At 42.1% G+C, this 21,573-nt stretch overlaps 1 protein-coding gene across 5 annotated transcripts in view; it reads right to left on the bottom strand.

Moving 5' to 3' along the window:
• Positions 1-21,573, bottom strand: part of LOC122941355 (gastrula zinc finger protein XlCGF52.1-like) — a 50,470-nt gene that overhangs the window by 14,764 nt on the left and 14,133 nt on the right. For all 5 annotated transcript variants that reach the window (XM_044298536.1, XM_044298533.1, XM_044298535.1 and 2 more), the window contains 3 exons: positions 9,583-9,652; positions 9,375-9,469; positions 6,750-6,858 (listed from right to left, as the gene is read on the bottom strand). In XM_044298536.1, the coding sequence (XP_044154471.1) occupies positions 6,750-6,858; positions 9,375-9,469; positions 9,583-9,652 (274 nt within the window). The remainder of the gene's footprint in view (positions 1-6,749; positions 6,859-9,374; positions 9,470-9,582; positions 9,653-21,573) is intronic.

Below are 21,573 nucleotides of genomic sequence, written 5' to 3'. Positions count from 1 at the left end.
GAGACAGTGGTGGATGCTGAAGGTGACCGCTGCCTGCTGTAGTAGATTGTGGCCCCTCATTCAGGTAGCAATAAAAAAAATGACTTCTTACCCTTTTATCTTGACTGACAAGTCCAGTTACAGAGCCAAGACTGATGATTTAAAGGAAAGCTGGACCTGGAAGGGATTACTGACCACAAGTCAGCACCTTTCTTGCTTGCAAAGCCCAGTGGACACTTGCCAGTATGGCACAAGAGAGGATTAAAAAAAAATATTTTTTCAAAGTAGTGAAACATAATAAAAACTATGGGGGTCATTTACTATCCAGAAATAAGCCTATATTAGGCATATGTCTGGCGCATATTACGGTGCAAAGGCTATGCGCCTCAATCTGCAGCTTTTCCCCGCTCACCCCAGGTCTAAAAAAGTGGGCGTGGTGTGGGCAGGGAAAGGAACAGGTCGGTAGGCCTGTCTCATTCATCATTTTCTAGGCCTGTTTTAGGAACAGGCGTAGAAAGCTGGCTTACATTTAGACTGGCGCTGAATACGCCAGTCTGGATATGATCGATCCACCGCCAGCTATAAGGGATCTATGGGGGATATTAAGATCGGCGTCTAAAATGCCGGTCTTAATAAAAAACTATATATATATATATATATATATATACAGAGGAAAAATGCGGGCACTGGCTATGAATGGAAAAAGTAGGGTGCACGTTCCTGGGGAATAGAATTCTCATCCCCTCAATAGAATGCAAAAAAAGGACGGCACTCCAGTAAAATGAAATCGATGTTACCTTTATTCAACCATCCGGTGCAACGTTTCGGCTCTGAATGAGCCTTTTTCAAGCAGAGATACCATGTGAGTGAAAACAAACTTATAAGCAAATCAATTAACAAAGACACACCCATCTCTGGGGGTGGTTACACAATTACAAACGTGAGCAAATCCTGAAGACACATCCCACATCGGGTGTGTGAACAAAACAAATCAGTGTCATAATGGCATATAAAAAAGTACAAAACACTGAGTGCTAAAGTGAAAAACATACATATCACAAAATTACACATTACAAGTGCATTTATAAATTGCATATCCCATGTGGATCCATGGACACACACATCGATCAGGTAAACATAACTAATCGATGCGTGTGTCCAGTACCGCATGCGTGTAGAGGACGGAGTAGGAGCAAGGAAATATGGACATATCCGACATCACCTGGAGACATATTCCATGTGGCTATACGGCATTGTGGTCATTCCAACACTCAGGTACGGCGTAACCTTCATCCCGGACCAGAAACGTCATCAAAGCTTGCCGACATCATTGCGTCATCAAGACGCCCTTGACTGGTCACGACGCATGCCGAGTATCAATCCATGTTATAAAGCGCCATCTTTAAAGCTGGAGAAATACCCTTGACCTGTGTAGCAGCATACTAAGGTATATTTAAGCGTCAAATCTGTATGGAACCAGAGTGTGGCGGTCAAGACAGGTAGTGACAACAAGGAGAACCAATGTGTCAACAACCCATACCCAGGTATCAATCCTGTACACACACGGAAACCGCAGTGTGTAAACAGGTACATACCATGGGTGTCATACCGCAACTTTCCTTGCTCCTACTCCGTCCTCTACACGCATGCGGTACTGGACACACACATCGATTAGTTATGTTTACCTGATCGATCTGTGTGTCCATGGATCCACATGGGATATGCAATTTATAAATGCACTTGTAATGTGTAATTTTGTGATATGTATGTTTTTCACTTTAGCACTCAGTGTTTTGTACTTTTTTATATGCCATTATGACACTGATTTGTTTTGTTCACACACCCGATGTGGGATGTGTCTTCAGGATTTGCTCACATGTTTGTAATTGTGTAACCACCCCCAGAGATGGGTGTGTCTTTGTTAATTGATTTGCTTATAAGTTTGTTTTCACTCACATGGTATCTCTGCTTGAAAAAGGCTCATTCAGAGCCGAAACGTTGCACCGGATGGTTGAATAAAGGTAACATCGATTTCATTTTACTGGAGTGCCGTCCTTTTTCTGCATTCTATTGAGGGGTGAGAAGTCTATTCCCCAGGAACGTGCACCCTACTTTTTCCATTCATAGCCAGTGCCGCCATTTTTCCTCTGCATATTCTGACTCATTGGCTGAGCACGGCTTTCAGTTTTTTCTGGCCTTCGTCTGTTTTTCATTTTCTATTATGTCTATTACTGAATCCATTTCAACCAACGAATGTGTGTACACAGCTGAAGATACTGAGCGTATCCTGCGTGACATTGGGGGAGATGCCACCTTCCTCAATACCCCTTCCACCAAAGAACTAAAACGTAAATTTGAGAATGTTTTCAAGCGTATGGTTTCCCTGCGCCTTCATATGATGACACTTGGAGAGTACCATAAGACACAAAAAATCCCAAGAGGGATGCGGTCCAATATACGGCCTAAGTTGTTTTAAAGCAATTCCACATTTTGTAAGAAATTTGAGGCATTATCTAACCGTTATTCTCTTGATTTTATTTTACTCAACATTGAGTTTTTGCAACACGAACTTGCCAATTTAAATGGTGAAATACGTGATATTGAGACCAGTCTTCAGTCCCTTCTGTCTGCTGACGATTTTTCCAAATATCTGGAGGACATTTCTACACAAATGAAGCTTTTTCAAGCCGATTCCGAGGAGAATAAAAGAATCAAGTGGTGCAGAGACACCAAAGACTACAAAAAGGGCAATATTTACAATTGGCAGTCGGAGAGACAGTATAATTCACAACCGAGAGATGTCAGAAAGAAAAGGAAAGCAACACAGTCTTCTTCCAGCGGTGAACAGACCTCTTTTTTAGGCAGGGCCCCACAGACTTCGGAGAAACGCGGCGACGCATCAGAAGAGGTGGTCGCAGACACAGACGGTATAGGCAGGCTGCGCAGCAACAAGGCTCGGCCTGCAATACCCAAAACCAATTTAGTGAAGAAAAAGTAGCGGTTGTCAATCTGTCTTCCCAGGACTTGACCCCCCTGCAAGTGAGTGTTTTATCAAAAGGTTTTTCGTTTTGTCCCAGTTCTACTGTGAACTGGTTCGATTTGGAATCCAGTTTGTTTTCGTTCTTTCGCCGCATTAAATTAAAAGTTTGGTTCCACAATAGGACTGAGGTTGAGAGACCCCAGACTAGTGAATTCACTCTGGGCTCCCTCAATTTATTTCAGAAGAGCAATTTGTTACCCAACATTAATGAACCAGCGATAGAAGCATACATCAGTGCTGTCCGACGGGGGTTGTCTGAGCTTCGGTCTTCCACACAGGGAGATTTGAGGTTCAGGCGCCCTAATCTGACCAGCGCTGAGGTTGAGGCCCTAGACGCACTTAGATCTGACCCCTCCCTTGTCTTGAAACCAGCAGACAAGGGTGGGGCGGTTGTAGTTATGGACACCTGTAAATATGTCAATGAGATCGTGCGGCAGCTTGGGGATCCACAGGTATACAGAGTCTTGGATTCTGACCCCAGATTCAAAATAGCTGCTATTATACGCAGGTGTCTGGGAGATGCTGTGGTTGCTGGTATTATCGATAGGGGTCTGTGTGAATTTCTTGAGGTGGCACATCCAGTCACTCCGGTGATTTATGTGCTGCCCAAGATTCATAAGACCCTCATCGATCCCCCGGGACGTCCTATAGTCTCGGGGTCTGATTCCATCTCCAGCAACATAGCTATCTTTCTGGACAAAACACTGTGGGAATTCTCCATTGGGGGGTCTTCCCATATACAAGACACCACAGATTTCCTTGTTAAATTACAACAAATTGATGTGCCGCATGACTCCCCCTTGACATTAGCATCATTCGATGTAACTTCATTGTACACATCCATTGTATATGAAAGTGGTATCCAGGCGGTCAGGAAAATGTTATTGACATCAACATATACTCCTCAAGCTTCCGAGTTCATCATCACCCTACTTGATATTGTTCTTCGACATAATTACTTTCTTTTTCAAGACACATTTTATTTGCAGTTGCGTGGCGTGGCAATGGGGTCTCACGTGGCCCCCACGTATGCAAATATTTTCATGCAGTGTTTTGAGGAGGATGTCGTCTTTCTATCCCACCACTTCAGACGACTTCTTCCTCATATGGACTGGTAGTGAAGAGCTGTTGGTTGATTTTTCATGCCTTTTTAAACAGCCATGACTCCAGTCTGCAATTCACTCTTGTCCATTCTAAAACCGATATTCAATTTTTGGATACCAAGGTTATACTTTGTGGGGACGTGTTACAGACGGAGTTATATGTCAAACCCACTGATACTAACACCTTCTTGTGCTACAATAGTTCTCACCCTAGGAGAATGGTTGAGTCATTACCATTCTCCCAGTTTCTTAGGGTGAGATGTATTGTGTCTGACGACCACTTGTCTGACGTGACCCTTGAATCCATGGCTCATAGGTTTCGCAGTAGGGGTTACCCACAACGATTATTGAATGAACATATGAACAAGGTTCGCTTATTGAAACGTGATGAGGCATTGTCACAATGTAAGAATATTCAAAAAACTGACAGAATTCCTTTTGTGTCTATATACAGCGAGTTGAGCCCTCAGATCAATAAAGTACTCAGGAGACATTGGGACCTCTTGGGCTCTTGTTTTAAGGGTATCCCAGAGTTCCAGTGCCCACCACTTTTCTCCTATCGGCGCTCAAGAAACTTTAGGGATCAGTTGGTTAAAGCCGACATGGGTCCTAGGGTGTCCTTGAAACAGACCACCTTGACACAACCCGGCCTGGGGTGTTTCCCCTGCTTGGGTTGTGTCAATTGCAGATACATCAGAAAGGGGAAGGTTTTTGTATATCCCAGTACAGGTGCATCATATGACATTTCGTTTCACCTTACATGCAACTCCAGTTATGTTATTTATGTTTTATCTTGCCCATGTAACTTGTTGTATGTGGGTAAAACGACAACGGACCTCAAGACACGGTTAAATAACCACCGCTTGAGTATCAGGAAAAAACGTGTGTATATATATACACACACACAGTATTCCTGTAATTGTACTTATCCACAGAATAACTGTCATGTCATTTTAGCACCCAGTGAATGCCACAATATCAAACCTAAAAAACCTTGGTGGAATTGTCTTTAATGATAGCTCCCATTCGCGAGCATAGTGGGCACAATAACTGCTGAGTTTCTGCTGTTTAACACATTAGAGGCCCAGGGCTAATGTCTGCAATCGGAGATAATGCAGATTGCAGCCATTTAACCCCTCAGATGCTGTGGTCAAATATAAAGAAAAGAAAACAACACGAAGACAAAAAACAAAGACAAAAAAACAACAACGCAGCAGCACTCTGCAAACCAAATAAAATACAATCATGCCATAGTAATAGAAAATATTCCGGTACTAATGCTACACTTATTTTGTACATTTAAGATTCTTGGCAAATACATTTTGTACAAAATTATTTGGGCCTGTCTGCCACACGTCAAGGTGATGTCTGTAAGACGGGAACCTAACACTAAATGCTACCTGTTATGTGCCATAATGGCCACCATAAAATTCAGGGAGTGCAGGTTCCACATGGATGCTGGGTCCACTCTGCTTTTTATCATTTTTGGTGGTCAAATATAGCCACGTGTTACCAGGACGAGGCTGCTTTCCCTGGCTGAGATCGAGGAAGGCGTCCTATACTAGTAATGAACTGAACCTGTGCAAGGCTTCCAGGCCAATTATTAAATGATTGCAATGCAGGCCTGCATTCTTTATAGATATTCATTACAGAATACAAGAGGCAATCTAATGATTGCATGTAATAGTCAACTAGGGTGACTTAAAAAAAAGTCAAAAATAGTTGGTAAAAATGTACATATATATATATATATATATATATATATATATATACTGTATATATATATATATATATATATATATATATATAAATTCAAATCTCCCCCTTTCTCTAGAATAGAAAAATAAATAAACAAAACATTGAAACATTATGGGCATCACCACATCCGAAAAGCCTGTGCTATTAAAATATAAAAATATTCTTCCCATACAGCAAATAATGTAGCGTGAAAAAAAAAATCTAAATGGGCGAAACTACAGATGGTCTCACAAAAAAAAATATGTGCACTCACACAGCTCCGTAGACATCCCTGGAAAAATGTTATGGGGGTCAGAATATGGCGATGTTTTTATTTTTTCCCCCCAGTATTAAGATAAACTTATTCATAAACTTATTCATACTGACTTGGAGAATAAAGGTAACTGGTGTGAAGGTAACACATAGGGAACACCCCAAACAAAACCCATAAAACTGTAGCGGAAGAGTTTTTTTTTCACATTTTTTCCTATTCCACCTCATTTTTACAGTTTCGCACTACATTGTATGTACTTCAGATTTTGAGGCCCCACTTTTCATTTTTCTGAGGGCAATATTTTGTCTAAAATCAACCCTGCGTGTGACCATTCTAACAATGCAGTTGTTTAGTAGCATGAAAAGTACTCATAAACACTCATTTAACCTAAATTCTGTTCACAGATAAGGGCTTCATATTTAGCTGTCAGAGCAGCTGTCTGACGGATTCTCTGAAAACATAAAGTAAGATAATCTTCAGACACATTGAAGCTGAAAGCTATAGAACAGAAACAGTTGACAATTTTTAATAATTACCAAATTAAAAGATTTTTTTTAGCCCATTAAAAAAATGCCACATTGTGGGGATTATATCTTATTCAATGGCTATTACCTACCTTGGCTTATTTCTCTAGGGAACTCTTCCTTGCAAATGTGAATATCTCTTCCATACAATTCTTCATCTCCACATACATCTTCTACCTTAACCACAATAAGGTCATCTTCCTAAACAGTCATAAAAATACTGGTGATTCAAGTATAAAAGACAACATATCTTAAGGACAGATCTTTAATAAACTCTCAATTTTTTTATTACAAAGTTGCTGCCTGTCACATATATAAAAATCTATGGAAAGAAAGACCCACAATATATAATTGACAATCGCACAGATTCGCTGCTTGTTAAAGTTCTTGATTTGAGCTTCTGACACTTTGTATTACCATGCCTACTACTTTACAAATATGTAAATATGTCAGAAATCTTTAAGACATTATTATTGTCTTACAAACGTGTTTTTGGGGAGGGTGGTGCCTTGAAACCCCCTTTAAGTCAAGAAACCGTTTAGATCAGTTTATTCCCTTGTCTTGGGTACCCAAAATGGGCAGTCCACAACATATATGTGTTTAAAGTTGCTTTTGTGTAGGGACAGAGATAGGGAACACTTTTGTAATATAGTTTATTTAGAGATTTTTTACATTTATAATAGAAAACATGGCTACAAATGTCCCTTAGCAGCACTTTCTTAAGCGTTCTTCCTAATACAGTATAGTGCAGCACTAACTGTGAAGACTGGCCGGGAGCTGCTGGGTGCCTGCCCTCACTGCCCCCTCATATAGTGGACAATAAATTAATATCTGTAGATGAAATCTATATTTATTTCCTTTGCTCTCTCACTGATCAGCGTGGCCAGCTCTGTCAGTGAGTGCTTCTGCTATATTCCCGGGACGCTGAGTAAGTAATCAGCCGCTGGGAGAGATGTGTCAGTCAGCAGTAAACGCTTGCTATTGTCAATGCAGGAAGGGAGGGAGAAGTGGTTCTACTGTATATAGGGATAGTCAGAGTTTAAATAACTACAACTACTCCCAAAAAAGAGTACCACACAGACAGGGGCATACATACAAATCACTGAGCCTCATAGCAAGAATCTGAATTGGGCCCCCATGCCCCATTCACAGTCAATTTCACTACCCATTCCTAGCCCCTCTACTTGCTCCATGAACTGTGCTTGCTGCTGCATGCGTGTGCCATCGGGGCCAGTTTGGGAGTACAAAAAGCCCTGCCACACAAACCCCACTTGCCACATTGCATAAAAATAATAGTGTAATGCACACTGAGGAGGTGAATTTTGAGTTACTTGGTCATGCCACTATGTAAACCATTAATACAAGAAAGGAAATAAAAGTGGAACGCAAAAATGTTTGATCACATAGTTGGGGACGTTACCCTCCCCAGCAGCAATACATACATGATAACGCTCAACATACTGTACCTCCTAACATAGACTTAACTCAATATCTCCCCAACTAACTGTGACAAACTCCTTTCAGAGCTGTTTGTATTGAGCATCGTGAGAGTTCAGTATTGGGGAGGCGTTACAGTGGAATAAGCTTGTCAATTGGGCTAAAGGCAGAGTTTAAAGGGATTTTACAGTTAGCAGCAACATCCTTTAGAAGATAGCTGTCATTTTGTGATGTATGTCTTTTAACTTTATTCCTCTTATTTTCCATTTTGCGTTGTCCATGTCCTTGTAGCTATTTTTACTGTGATGTTTATTGTGTCCATGGGCATGTCAAAGCCTCAACAGAAGCAGTGATAGTAAAGTGTCTATGTACCTAGCTTGGTGGGAGGAGCTATAAACTAGCTGGGCACTTTTTGGAGGTTTCCACTATAGAGGTACCTCAGGGTCTCTTCAAATATAAAACGGTGCCCAAAAACCATCTCTCAAAATCTGCCCTCCAAAAACCATATGGCACTCCTTCCTTTCAGACCCCTATCATGTGCCTATAGAGCAGTTTACAAACACTTATGGGGTGTTTATGTATATTGCAGAATCAGGGTAATAAATATTGAGGTTTGTTTTGCTGTGTTACAGGAAAAAATTTGATTAATAGAAAATATGCCCCAAAAATTTAATTTTGATATTTCATCTCTACCTTTAATTCTTGTGGAACACCCCAGGGGTTAACAAAGTTTGTAATGATTTGAGGGGTGTAGTTTCTAAAATAGGGTCATTTATGGAAGATTCTATTACGTAAGCCCCTCCAAATCACTTTATAACTGAATTGGTGCTTAAAAAAATTGGTTTTGGAAATGTTCTTGAAAATTTTAAAAATTGCTTCCTAAAAACTAAAGTTACATTTACAAAATGATGCCAACACAAAGTAGACATATGGGGAATGTTAATTGATAACTACCCTTGAAGTATTACTATCTGTCTTAAAAGTAGAGACATTTTTCCAAATGTTTTGCTAATTTATTTTATTTTTATAAATAAAGGCAAAAATATTGACCCAAATTTACATAAAGTACAATGTGTCAAAAGAAAATGATCTCAGAATCAGTTAGATAAGTAACACAGTTATTACCACATAGTGACACATGTCAGATTTGCAAATAGGCCTGGGGAGGAAGGTGAAAACTGGCCCGGGTAAAAGGGTTTAATAACGTATGCAGTTTGTATTGTGAAATCTGGTGACAATTACTGATTAACAAAAACGTATTTTAGCATATCATCCTATACCTCATTTCGTGAAACACCATGACTTTCTTTTGTGCAATCCTGCGAATAGGGGGAACTAAGATATCTGTCTGAAATATTCCCATTATTAGATCCATCTGCATGAAAAACATAAAGCCTAGTTAATATGCGTCAAGAACAGATCATGGTTGTATCAAAGTGACCCTCTAAACGGTTCCCTCATTAACAGTCAGAGTCATTTTCCTCTCACCTAGTGATTTGAGGTTTCGTACCTTCCTCCTCAGCACTTTTTGGTTCAAATCTTTTTCTTCTTCAATATCCTTGGTGGAGATAAAGATGCATTTAAATTCTCATGTTATACTCATATGGCCCTCGAGTCAGGATCTAAGAAATTATATGCAAAAGTACATCCACACGTGAGAGTCCAAATCCACAACAGATCTGGACAAAAACAGTTGGAATTGCCTGAAAAGGATTCCCAGTGGCATCGCCGACAGGATTGCAGTGGGTCTTCCCTGGTAAAACTCGCAGCATATTTTGACATGCTGCGAATTGAAGACGTGCAGTGCAATTCAGTTTATGCTGTGGGTTTTATCTGCGCTGTGTGGAACTGTACAATGATGCAGATCTGCCGCATTCAAACCCACAGCGGCAAACCTGCAGTATTTACACCACATGTAGACAGTAGTCAGTACCTAAAAGAGATGATGAGTTGCTATTTATTTTCTTTTTAGCTCAGCTGTACTAGAGCAAACCTTTGATAGGGCAGATTAGCTACAGCGCCTGGTCTGAGGTAGTCTTAGACACATACCCTAACTCATCATTGGGTCAGACTGCAACAGAGCAGCAGAAGAAATAAATAAAATGCTATATTAACCATGGTGGAAACTGCAGTGTTTGCCAACAGATGCATTTAAATAAAGATACAGTTGCATCTAAATAAATTAGAATATCATCGAAAAGTTAATTTATTTCAGTAATTCATTTCCAAAAGTGGAACTCATAAAGTTATACAGATTCATAACATACAGAGTGATCTATTTCAAGCGGGTTTTTTTTTTTTAATGATGATTACGGCTTATAGCTAATGAAAACCCAAAAGTCAGCATCCCAGAAAAGTAGAATATTATATAAGACCAATTAAAAATTTTTTTTTTTTTAAAAAAAGGCTATTTACTGATAACCTTGATAGTATAAGCATTGACCTAGAGCCAGACATTCTAGAGAGTGAAGTTAAGTGGCCTTTAGAAAGCATTGCCAACAACAAGGCTAGTGGAGGTGACGGAATTCCAGCTGAGCTTTTTACAATAGTATAAGATGATGCTGTTAAAGTGCTGCACTCAATATGCCATCAAATCTGGAAAACACAGCAATGGCCACAGGACTGGAAAAGGTCAATTTACATCCCAATTCTAAAGAAGGACAATGCCAAAGAATGTTCAAACTACCGAACAATTGCCCTCATCTCACATGCTAGCAAGGTTATGCTAAAGATTCTTCAAGCTAGGCTTCAGCAATATGTGAAGCGAGAACTACCGGAAGAACAAGCTGGTTTTCGAAGAGGCAAGGGAACCAGAGATCAAATTGCCAACCTTCGCTGGATTATGGAGAAAGCAAGAGAGTTCCAGAAAAACATCTACTTCTGGTCCATTGACTGCACCAAAGCCTTTAATTGTGTGGATCACACACAATCAAAGGCTTTGATTACAATAAATTATGGCAAGTTCTTAAAGAGATGGGAGTACCGGATCACCTAACATGTCCCCTGAGGAACTTGTACGCAGGTCAAGAAGCAACTGTGAGAACTGTACATGGAACAACTGATTGGTTCAATATCGGAAAAGGAGTACAACAAGGCTGTATATTATCACCCTATTTATTTAACTTATATGCAGAATATATCATGCAAAATGCTGGACTGGATAAAGCAAAAGCTGGAATTAGAATTGCTGGAAGAAATGTCAACAACCTCAGATATGCAGATGATGTCAGAAAGCGAAGAAGAATTAAAGGGAACCTGTCATCATCTTTATGCTGACTTCACTGAGGGCAGCATACATTAGTGACAGAAATGCTGATTTCAGCGGTGTGCCACTCATGAGCTAACAGTAAGTGGTTGCTGAGAACCAGCCTCATAAGCATTGCAGCCAAGTCCTTGAAAAGAGTCAAATCTACTGAAGAGTCATGGTTATTCCTAATCTCCTGCTCTCTCACCAATCTGCTGATTGGCAGTTCTCTCCTAGACAGAAAGGGAGAAAACTAGGCAGAAGACTGTCAGTCATCAGCAGGAATTCATGAGTAACCATGACTCTTCTTAGGTGGCCGGGACTCTTTTCCAGGCCCAGTCTCCAATGATTGTGATGTTGGTTCTCGGCAACCCCTTTTTTTAACTTTTAAATGACAGACCGCTGAATTCAACTCACCTGTCTGTACTTTATACTGCCGTTAGTATGGGCAGCATAAAATTGATAACAGGTTCCCTTTAACCACCTCCCGACCGCCTAACGCATGGATGCGTCCGGAAGGTGGTTGATTCATTCCTCCTGGACGCATCCGTGCGTCATCTCGCGATAGCCGAGATTTGCTGTGAACGTGCGCACACAGGCGCGCGCGCTCACAGGAACGGAAGGTAAGCAAGTGGATCTCCAGCCTGCCAGCGGCGATCGCTCGCTGGCAGGCTGGAGATGTGATTTTTTTTAACCCCTAACAGGTATATTAGACGCTGTTTTGATAACAGCGTCTAATATACCTGCTACCTGGTCCTCTGGTGGTCCCTTTTTCTTGGATCGACCACCAGAGGACACAGGCAGCTCTGTAAAGTAGCACCAAACACCACTACACTACACTATACCCCCCCTGTCACTTATTAACCCCTTATGAACCCCTGATCACCCATGATCACCCCATATAGACTCCCTGATCCCCCCCTGTCATTGATCACCCCCCTGTAAGGCTCCATTCTGAGGTCCGTATGATTTTTACGGATCCACGGATACATGGATCGGATCCGCAAAACGCATACGGACGTCCGAATGGAGCCTTACAGGGGGGTGATCAATGACAAGGGGGTGATCACACATATAGACTTCCTGATCACTTCCCTGTCATTGATCACCCCCCTGTAAGGCTCCATTCAGACGTCCGTATGATTTTTACGGATACACTGATACATGGATCGGATCCGCAAAACACATACGGACGTCTGAATGGAGCCTTACAGGGGGGTGATCACGCATATAGACTTCCTGATCACTTCCCTGTCATTGATCACCCCCCTGTCATTGATCACCCCCCTGTAAGGCTCCATTCAGAGGTCCGTATGATTTTTACGGATCCACGGATACATGGATCGGATCCGCAAAACACATACGGACGTCTGAATGGAGCCTTACAGGGGGGTGATCAATGACAAGGGGGTGATCACGCATAAAGACTTCCTGATCACTTCCCTGTCATTGATCACCCCCCTGTCAGGCTCCATTCAGAGGTCCGTATGATTTTTACGGATCCACGGATACATGGATCGGATCCGCAAAACGCATACGGACGTCTGAATGGAGCCTTACAGGGGGGTGATCAATGACAGAGGGGTGATCACCCATATAGACTCCCTAATCACCTCCGCCATTGATCACCCCCCTGTAAGGCTCCATTCAGAAGTTCGTATGATTTTTACGGATCCACGGATACATGGATTGGATCCGCAAAATGCATACGGACGTCTGAATGGAGCCTTACAGGGGGGTGATCACCCATATAGACACCCTGATCACCCCCCTTACATTGATCACCCCCCTGTAAGGCTCCATTCAGACGTCCATATGATTTTTACGGATCCACGGATCGGATCTGCAAAACACATACGGACGTCTGAATGGAGCCTTACAGGGGGGTGATCACCTCATATACACTCCCTGATCACCCCCTGTCATTGATCACCCCCCTGTCATTGATCACCCCCCTGTAAGGCTCCATTCAGACGTCCGTATGATTTTTACGGATCCACGGATACATGAATCGGATCCGCAAAACACATACGGACGTCTGAATGGAGCCTTACAAGGGGGTGATCAATGACAGGGGGGTGATCACCTCATATACACTCCCTGATCACCCCCTGTCATTGATCACCCCCCTGTCATTGATCACCCCCCTGTAAGGCTCCAATCAGACGTCCATATGTGTTTTGCGGATCCAATCCATGTATCCGTGGATCTGTAAAAATCATCCGGACGTCTGAATGAAGCCTTACAGGGGGGTGATCAATGACGGGGGTGATCAGGGAGTCTATATGGGTGATCACCCCTCTGTCATTGATCACCCCCCTGTAAGGCTCCATTCAGACGTCCGTATGTGTTTTGCGGATCCGATCCATGTATCCGTGGATCCGTAAAAATCATACGGACGTCTGAATGGAGCCTTACAGGGGGGTGATCAATGACGGGGGTGATCAGGGAGTCTATATGGGTGATCACCCCTCTGTCATTGATCACCCCCCTGTCATTGATCACCCCCCTGTAAGGCTCCATTCAGAGGTCCGTATGATTTTTACGGATCCACGGATACATGGATCGGATCCGCAAAACGCATACGGACGTCTGAATGGAGCCTTACAGGGGGGTGATCAATGACAAGGGGGTGATCACGCATATAGACTTCCTGATCACTTCCCTGTCATTGATCACCCCCCTGTCATTGATCACCCCCCTGTAAGGCTCCATTCAGACGTCCGTATGATTTTTACGGATACACTGATACATGGATCGGATCTGCAAAACACATGCAGACGTCTGAATGAAGCCTTACAGGGGGGTGATCACGCATATAGACTTCCTGATCACTTCCCTGTCATTGATCACCCCCCTGTCATTGATCACCCCCCTGTAAGGCTCCATTCAGAGGTCTGTATGATTTTTACGGATCCACGGATACATGGATAGGATCCGCAAAACACATACGGATGTCTGAATGGAGCCTTACAGGGGGGTGATAAATGACAAGGGGGTGATCACGCATATAGACTTCCTGATCGCCCCCCTGTCATTGATCGCCCCCCTGTCATTGATCACCCCCCTGTAAGGCTCCATTCAGAGGTCCGTATGATTTTTACGGATCCACGGATACATGGATCGGATCCGCAAAACGCATATGGACATCTGAATGGAGCCTTACAGGGGGGTGATCACCCATATAGACACCCTGATCACCCCCCTGTCATTGATCACCCCCCTGTAAGGCTCCATTCAGACGTCCATATGATTTTTACGGATCCACGGATCGGATCCGCAAAACACATACGGACGTCTGAATGAAGCCTTACAGAGAGGTGATCAATGACAGGGGGGTGATCAATGACAGGGAAGTGATCACCTCATATACACTCCCTGATCACCCCCTGTCATTGATCACCCCCTTGTAAGGCTCCATTCAGACGTCCGTATGTGTTTTGCGGATCCGATCCATGTATCCGTGGATCCGTAAAAATCACAGGGGGGTGATCAATGACAGGGGGGTGATCAGGGAGTCTATATGGGTGATCACCCCCCTGTCATTGATCACCCCCCCCCCTGTAAGGCTCCATTCAGACATTTTTTTTGGTCCAAGTTAGCGGAAATTTTTATTTTTATTTTTTACATTCATATTCCACTAACTTGTGTCAAAAAATAAAATCTCACATGAACTCACCATACCCCTCACGGAATCCAAATGCGTAACATTTTTTAGACATTTATATTCCAGACTTCTTCTCACGCTTTAGGGCCCCTAAAATGCCAGGGCAGTATAAATACCCCACATGTGACCCCATTTTGGAAAGAAGACACCCCAAGGTATTCCGTGAGGGGCATATTAAGTCCATGAAAGATTTAAATTTTTGTCCCAAGTTAGTGGAAAGGGAGACTTTGTTATAAAAAAAAAATATATATCAATTTCCGCTAACTTGTGCCTCAAAAAAAAAATCTATGAACTCACCATGCCCCTCATTGAATACCTTGGGGTGTCTTCTTTCCAAAATGGGGTCACATGTGGGGTATTTATACTGCCCTGGCTTTTTAGGGGCTGTAAAGCGTGAGAAGAAGTCTGGGATCCAAATGTCAAAAAATGCCCTCCTAAAAGGAATTTGGGCCCCTTTGCGCATCTAGGCTGCAAAAAAGTGTCACACATGTGGTATCGCCATACTCAGGAGAAGTTGGGGATGTGTTTTGGGGTGTCATTTTACATATACCCATGCTGGGTGAGATAAATATCTTAGTCAAATGCCAACTTTGTATAAAAAAATGGGAAAAGTTGTCTTTTGCCAAGATATTTTTCTCACCCAGCATGGGTATATGTAAAATGACACCCCAAAGCACATTCCCCAACTTCTCCTGAGTACGGCGATACCAGATGTGTGACACTTTATTGCGGCCTAGGTGGGCAAAGGGGCACACATTCCAAAGAGCACCTTTCGGATTTCGCAGGCCATTTTTTACACATTTTGATTGCAAAGTACTTCTCACACATTAGGGCCCCTAGAATGCCAGGGCAGTATAACTACCCCACAAGTGACCCCATTTTAGAAAGAAGACACCCCAAGGTATCCTGTGAGGGGCATGGCGAGTTCCTAGAATTTTTTATTTTTTGTCGCAAGTTAGTGGAATATGACACTTTGTAAGGAAAAAAAAAATCATCATTTTCCGCTAACTTGTGACAAAAAATAAAAAATTCTAGGAACTCGCCATGCCCCTTACGGAATACCTTGGGGTGTCTTCTTTCCAAAATGGGGTCACTTGTGGGGTAGTTATACTGCCCTGGCATTCTAGGGGCCCAAATGTGTGAAAAGTACTTTGCAATCAAAATGTGGAAAAAATGGCCTGCGAAATCCGAAAGGTGCACTTTGGAATATGTGCCCCTTTGCCAACCTTGGCTGCAAAAAAGTGTCACACATGTGGTATCGCCGTACTCAGGAGAAGTTGGGGAATGTGTTTTGGGGTGTCATTTTACATATACCCATGCTGGGTGAGATAAATATCTTGGTCAAATGCCAACTTTGTATAACAAAATTGGAAAAGTTGTCTTTTGCCAAGATATTTCTCTAACCCAGCATGGGTATATGTAAAATGACACCCCAAAACACATTCCCCAACTTCTCCTGAGTACGGCGATACCAGATGTGTGACACATTTTTGCAGCCTAGGTGGGCAAAGGGACCCACATTCCAAAGTGCACCTTTCGGATTTCACCGGTCATTTTTTACAGATTTTGATTGCAAACTACTTCTCACACATATGGGCCCCTAAATTGCCAGGGCAGTATAACTACGCCACAAGTGACCCCATTTTGGAAAGAAGACACCCCAAGGTATTCCGTGAGGGGCATGGTGAGTTCCTAGAATTTTTTTATTTTTTGTCGCAAGTTAGTGGAATATGAGACTTTGTAAGAAAAAAAAAATCATCATTTTCCGCTAACTTGTGACAAAAAATAAAAAGTTCTATAAACTCACTATGCCCATCAGCGAATACCTTAGGGTGTCTACTTTCCGAAATGGGGTCATTTGTGGGAGTTTTCTACTGTCTGGGCATTGTAGAACCTCAGGAAACATGACAGGTGCTCAGAAAGTCAGAGCTGCTTCAAAAAGCGGAAATTCACATTTTTGTACCATAGTTTGTAAACGCTATAACTTTTACCCAAACCATTTTTTTTTTTTTGCCCAAACATTTTTTTTTTTTTATCAAAGACATGTAGAACAATAAATTTAGCGAAAAATTTATATATGGATGTGGTTTTTTTTGCAAAATTTTACAGCTGAAAGTGAAAAATGTCATTTTTTTGCAAAAAAATCGTTACATTTCGATTAAAAACATAAAAATGTCAGCAGCAATGAAATACCACCAAATGAAAGCTCTATTAGTGAGAAGAAAAGGAGGTAAAATTCATTTGGGTGGTAAGTTGCATGACCGAGCAATAAACGGTGAAAGTAGTGTAGTGCAGAAGTGTAAAAAGTGGCCTGGTCATTAGGGGGTTTCAGCTAGCGGGGTTAAAGTGGTTAAGGAGCCTCTTGATGAGGGTAAAAGAGGAGAGTGCAAAAGTTGGCCTAAGGCTCAACATTAACACAGGATACATCTCCCCCTGGCAAATAGAGGGGGAAGAAATGGAAGCAGTATTAAATTTTGTTTTCTTGGGCTCAAATATCACTGCAGATGGTATCAACAGCCATGAAATTAAAAGACGTGTAATTAAAAGCAGAGATTTCACCTTGCCAACAAAAGTTCGTATGGTCAAAGCCATGGTTTTTCCTGTAGTAATGTATGGTTGTGAGAGCTAGACCATAAGGAAGTCTGAGCGTAGAAGAATTGACGCCTTCGAACTATGGTGCTGGAGAAGACTTCTGAGAGTTCCATGAACTGCAAGAAGATTCAATCAATCAATTCTTGAAGAAATTAACCCTGATTGTTCATTGGAAGGAGCAATACTGAAGCTGAAATACTTTGGACACATAATGAGAAGGCAGGAGTCATTGGAGAAGAGCCTGATGCTGGGAAAGATCAAAGGCAAATAGAAGAAGGGGATGGCAGAGAATGAGACGGCTGGACAGTATCATGTAAGCAACAAACATGAGCTTAGGCAAGCTTCGAGAGACAGTGGAAGATAGAGGGGCCTGGCGTGTTGCTAATCTGATTAGAGTGTGACACCAAGAGCCTACAGTATTTAACTTTTCCACAATATTCTAATTTTCTGAGATACTGACATTTGGGTTTTCATTAGATGTAAGCCATAATTATCAACATTAAAATAAATAAATGCTTGAAATAGATATCTGTGTGTAATGAATCTATATATAATTAACTTTTGGATTATCTAATTTATTGAGATGCACATGTATATTAGATATATATTTTTTGATTGGAAACAATGGCAGTTTGGAACAGATGACTAGAAGTAGACATCTTAGATCAGTAGCCTACAGCTCGGTTCAGGACCGCATTGTGACTATCATTTATAATGAAAGCCACAATAATCTGCTGGATCTTACAGATACAAGTGCTGCCCGTGGTTCACACTGATTTATAATGGGGTCTGTGGGGTTTAGAATAGGTGTCTATCGTTTTGACAACAAAAAAGCACAGATGTGAACAGTGCCTAACTGACTGTAATATAGTAACATAGTTTATAAGGCTGAAAAAAGACATTTGTCCATCCAGTTCAGCCTGTTATCCTGCAAGTTGTTCCAGAGGAAAGCAAAAAAATTAAAACACGATGTAGACGCCAATCAGACAATCAGCATAACTCCCTGGATCAACAACCCATCTCTAGTAACTATAACCTGTGATATTATTACACTCCAGAAATACACCCAGGCCCCTCTTGAACTCTTTTAGTGAATTCACCATCACCACCTCCTCAGGCAGAGAGTTCCATATTCTCACTGCTTTTACCATAAAGAATCCTCTTCTATGTTTGTGTACAAACCTCCTTTCCTCCACACGCAGAGGATGTCACAGTCCTGGGGATAAATAGATGATGGGATAGATCTCTGTACTGACCCCTGATAAATTTATACATAGTTATTAGATCTCCCCTCAGTCGTCTTTTTTCTAAAGTGAATAAGCCTAATTTTGATAATCTTTCTGGGTACTGTAGTTCACCCATACCAGTTATTACTCTAGTTGCCCTCCTCTGAACCTACTCCATCCCTGTTATGCCTGCTTGTTCATAGGAGCCCAGAACTGTACACAGTACCCCATGTGTGGTCTGCCTGGTGATTTGTAAAGTGGCCGGACTATGTTCTCATCACGGGCATCTATGCCCCTTTTGATAAAACCCATTATCTTATTGGCCTTGGCAGCAGCTGCCTGACACTGGCACTGACACTGGTTTCTAAAGCTTAGTTTGCTTAGTGTATTACCATTTACACTGACCAAAAATATAAACGCAACACTTTCGGTTTTGCTCTCATTTTGCATGAGCTGAACTCAAAGATCTGAAACATTTTCTACATACACAAAAGACCCATTACTCTCAAATATTGTTCACACTTCTCCTTTGCCGAGATAATCCATCCCACCTCACAGGTGTGGCATATCAAGGTGCTGATTAGACAGCATGAATATTGCACAGGTGTGCCTTAGACTGCCCATAATAAAAGGTGCAACACATCTCCGTCGCATAGAGTTGATCAGGTTGTTGATTGTGGTCTGTGGAATGTTGGTCCACTCCTCTCGAATAGCTGTGCGAAGTTGCTGAATATTGGCAGGAACTGGGAAAACGCTGTCGTATACGCCAATACAGAGCATCCCAAACATGCTCAATGGGTGACATGTCCGGTGAGTATGCTAGCCATGCAAGAACTGGGATGTTTTCAGCCTCCAGGAATTGTGTACAGATCCTTGCAATATGGGGCCGTGCATTATCATACTGCAACATGAGGTGATGGTCGTGGATGAAAGGCACAGCAATGGGCTCAGGATCTCATCACGGTATCTCTGTGCATTCAAAATGCCATCAATAAAATGCACCTGTGTTCATTGTCCATAACAAACGCCTGCCCATACCATAACCCCACCGCCACCATGGGCCACTCAATCCACAACGTTGACGTCAGCAAACCACTCAACCACACAACACCACACACACTGTCTACCATCTGCCCTGAACAGTGAAAACCGGGACTCATCCATGAACAGAACGCCTCTCCAACGTGCCAGACGCCATCACATGTGAGAATTTGCCCACTCAAGTCGGTTACGACGACGAACTGCAGTCAGGTCCAGACCCAGATGAGCACGACAAGCATGCAGATGAGCTTCCCTGAGACGGTTTCTGACAGTTTGTGCAGAAATTATTTGGTTATGCAAACCGATTGTTGCTGCAGCTGTCTGGGTGGCTGGTCTCAGACGATCATGGAGGTGAACATGCTGGATGTGGAGGTCCTGGACTGGTGTGGTTACATGTGGTCTGCTGTTATGAGGCCGGTTGGATGTACTGCCAAATTCTCTGAAACGCCTTTGGAGACAGCTTATGGTAGAGAAATTAACATTCATTGCACGGGCAACAGCTCTGGTAGACATTCCTACAGTCAGCATGCCAATTGCACACTCCCTCAAATGCTGCGACATCTGTGGCATTATGCTGTGTGATCAAACTGCACATTTCAGAGTGGTTTTATTGTGGGCAGTCTAAGGCACACCTGTGCAATATTCATGCTGTCTAATCAGCACCTTGATATGCCACACCTGTGAGGTGGGATGGATTATCTCGGCAAAGGAGAAGTGCTCACTAACACAGATTTAGACAGATTTGTGAACAATATTTGAGAGTAATGGCTCTTTTGTGTGAAAATGTTTCAGATCTTTAAGTTCAGCTCATGCAAAATGGGAGCAAAACCGAAAGTGTTGCGTTTATATTTTTGGTCAGTGTAGTATGTACTGTTGACTTGCATTATTCCTTCCCATGTGCATAACCTTACATTTGTCAGTGATAAACCTCATCTGCCATTTCTCTGCCCAAGCCTTCAATCTATCCAGATCCATCTGAAGCAGTATACTGTCCTCTTCTGTGTTAATTACTTTACACTGTAATCAGCTAAAGGAGTTTCCTGTAAGTACTTACCTGACAAAGAGGTGATGTAAGCCTCGAAATGTGTTGGCGACTTGAATATTAAAACTATTATTATTTTACTGAGTCATCTTCTGCTGGTCTGCATTTTCATCTCTATGGTCACTTAGGAAGTAGTTTAACGCTTGTTCCAGGAAACTCTTTTATCTATTTATCTCCCCCACAAGGTGGGCATCCTTGCTGACAGGGGTAGTTATTCATATACCTGAGCAACTCTACGATGTGAGCTTTTAGTATTATTAGGACATAAATTACCTGTATTGAACGTACCCCTCATAGCCCATTCTATGAACTGAAATTAGTGGCAGATTATAGAATGGGATGTTTGGGCAACTGTCTGGGACCGAAGTTCCTAGGAAGGAGCCATGGCCACCCAAAGTGCCCATATGATGATCCACTACTGGTTTACACCTATTTCAACCTCATATATGGCCAACCACCATCACTGCAATACAGCCTCAACTAACATCAGAAATTATCAAAATTCTGAAGTTAAACAGGCCTCTATTGTCTCACTCAGTCTCACAGAGACCATGCTATCTTCATTCCCCCTTTTCAGTCTTACAAACTATGTTGCTATGTTATTTTGTTGTCCAGCAAAAAAGTATAAGTTATATGGATACATTTTTTTTTTTTTTTACAATAGAAC

The sequence above is a fragment of the Bufo gargarizans genome, chromosome 6 (genome assembly GCF_014858855.1).
Source record: "Bufo gargarizans isolate SCDJY-AF-19 chromosome 6, ASM1485885v1, whole genome shotgun sequence".
Taxonomy (NCBI): Eukaryota; Metazoa; Chordata; class Amphibia; order Anura; family Bufonidae; genus Bufo; species Bufo gargarizans.
The sequence above is the reverse complement of the archived record's forward strand: the minus strand, read 5'-3'. Positions and strand labels throughout refer to the sequence as shown.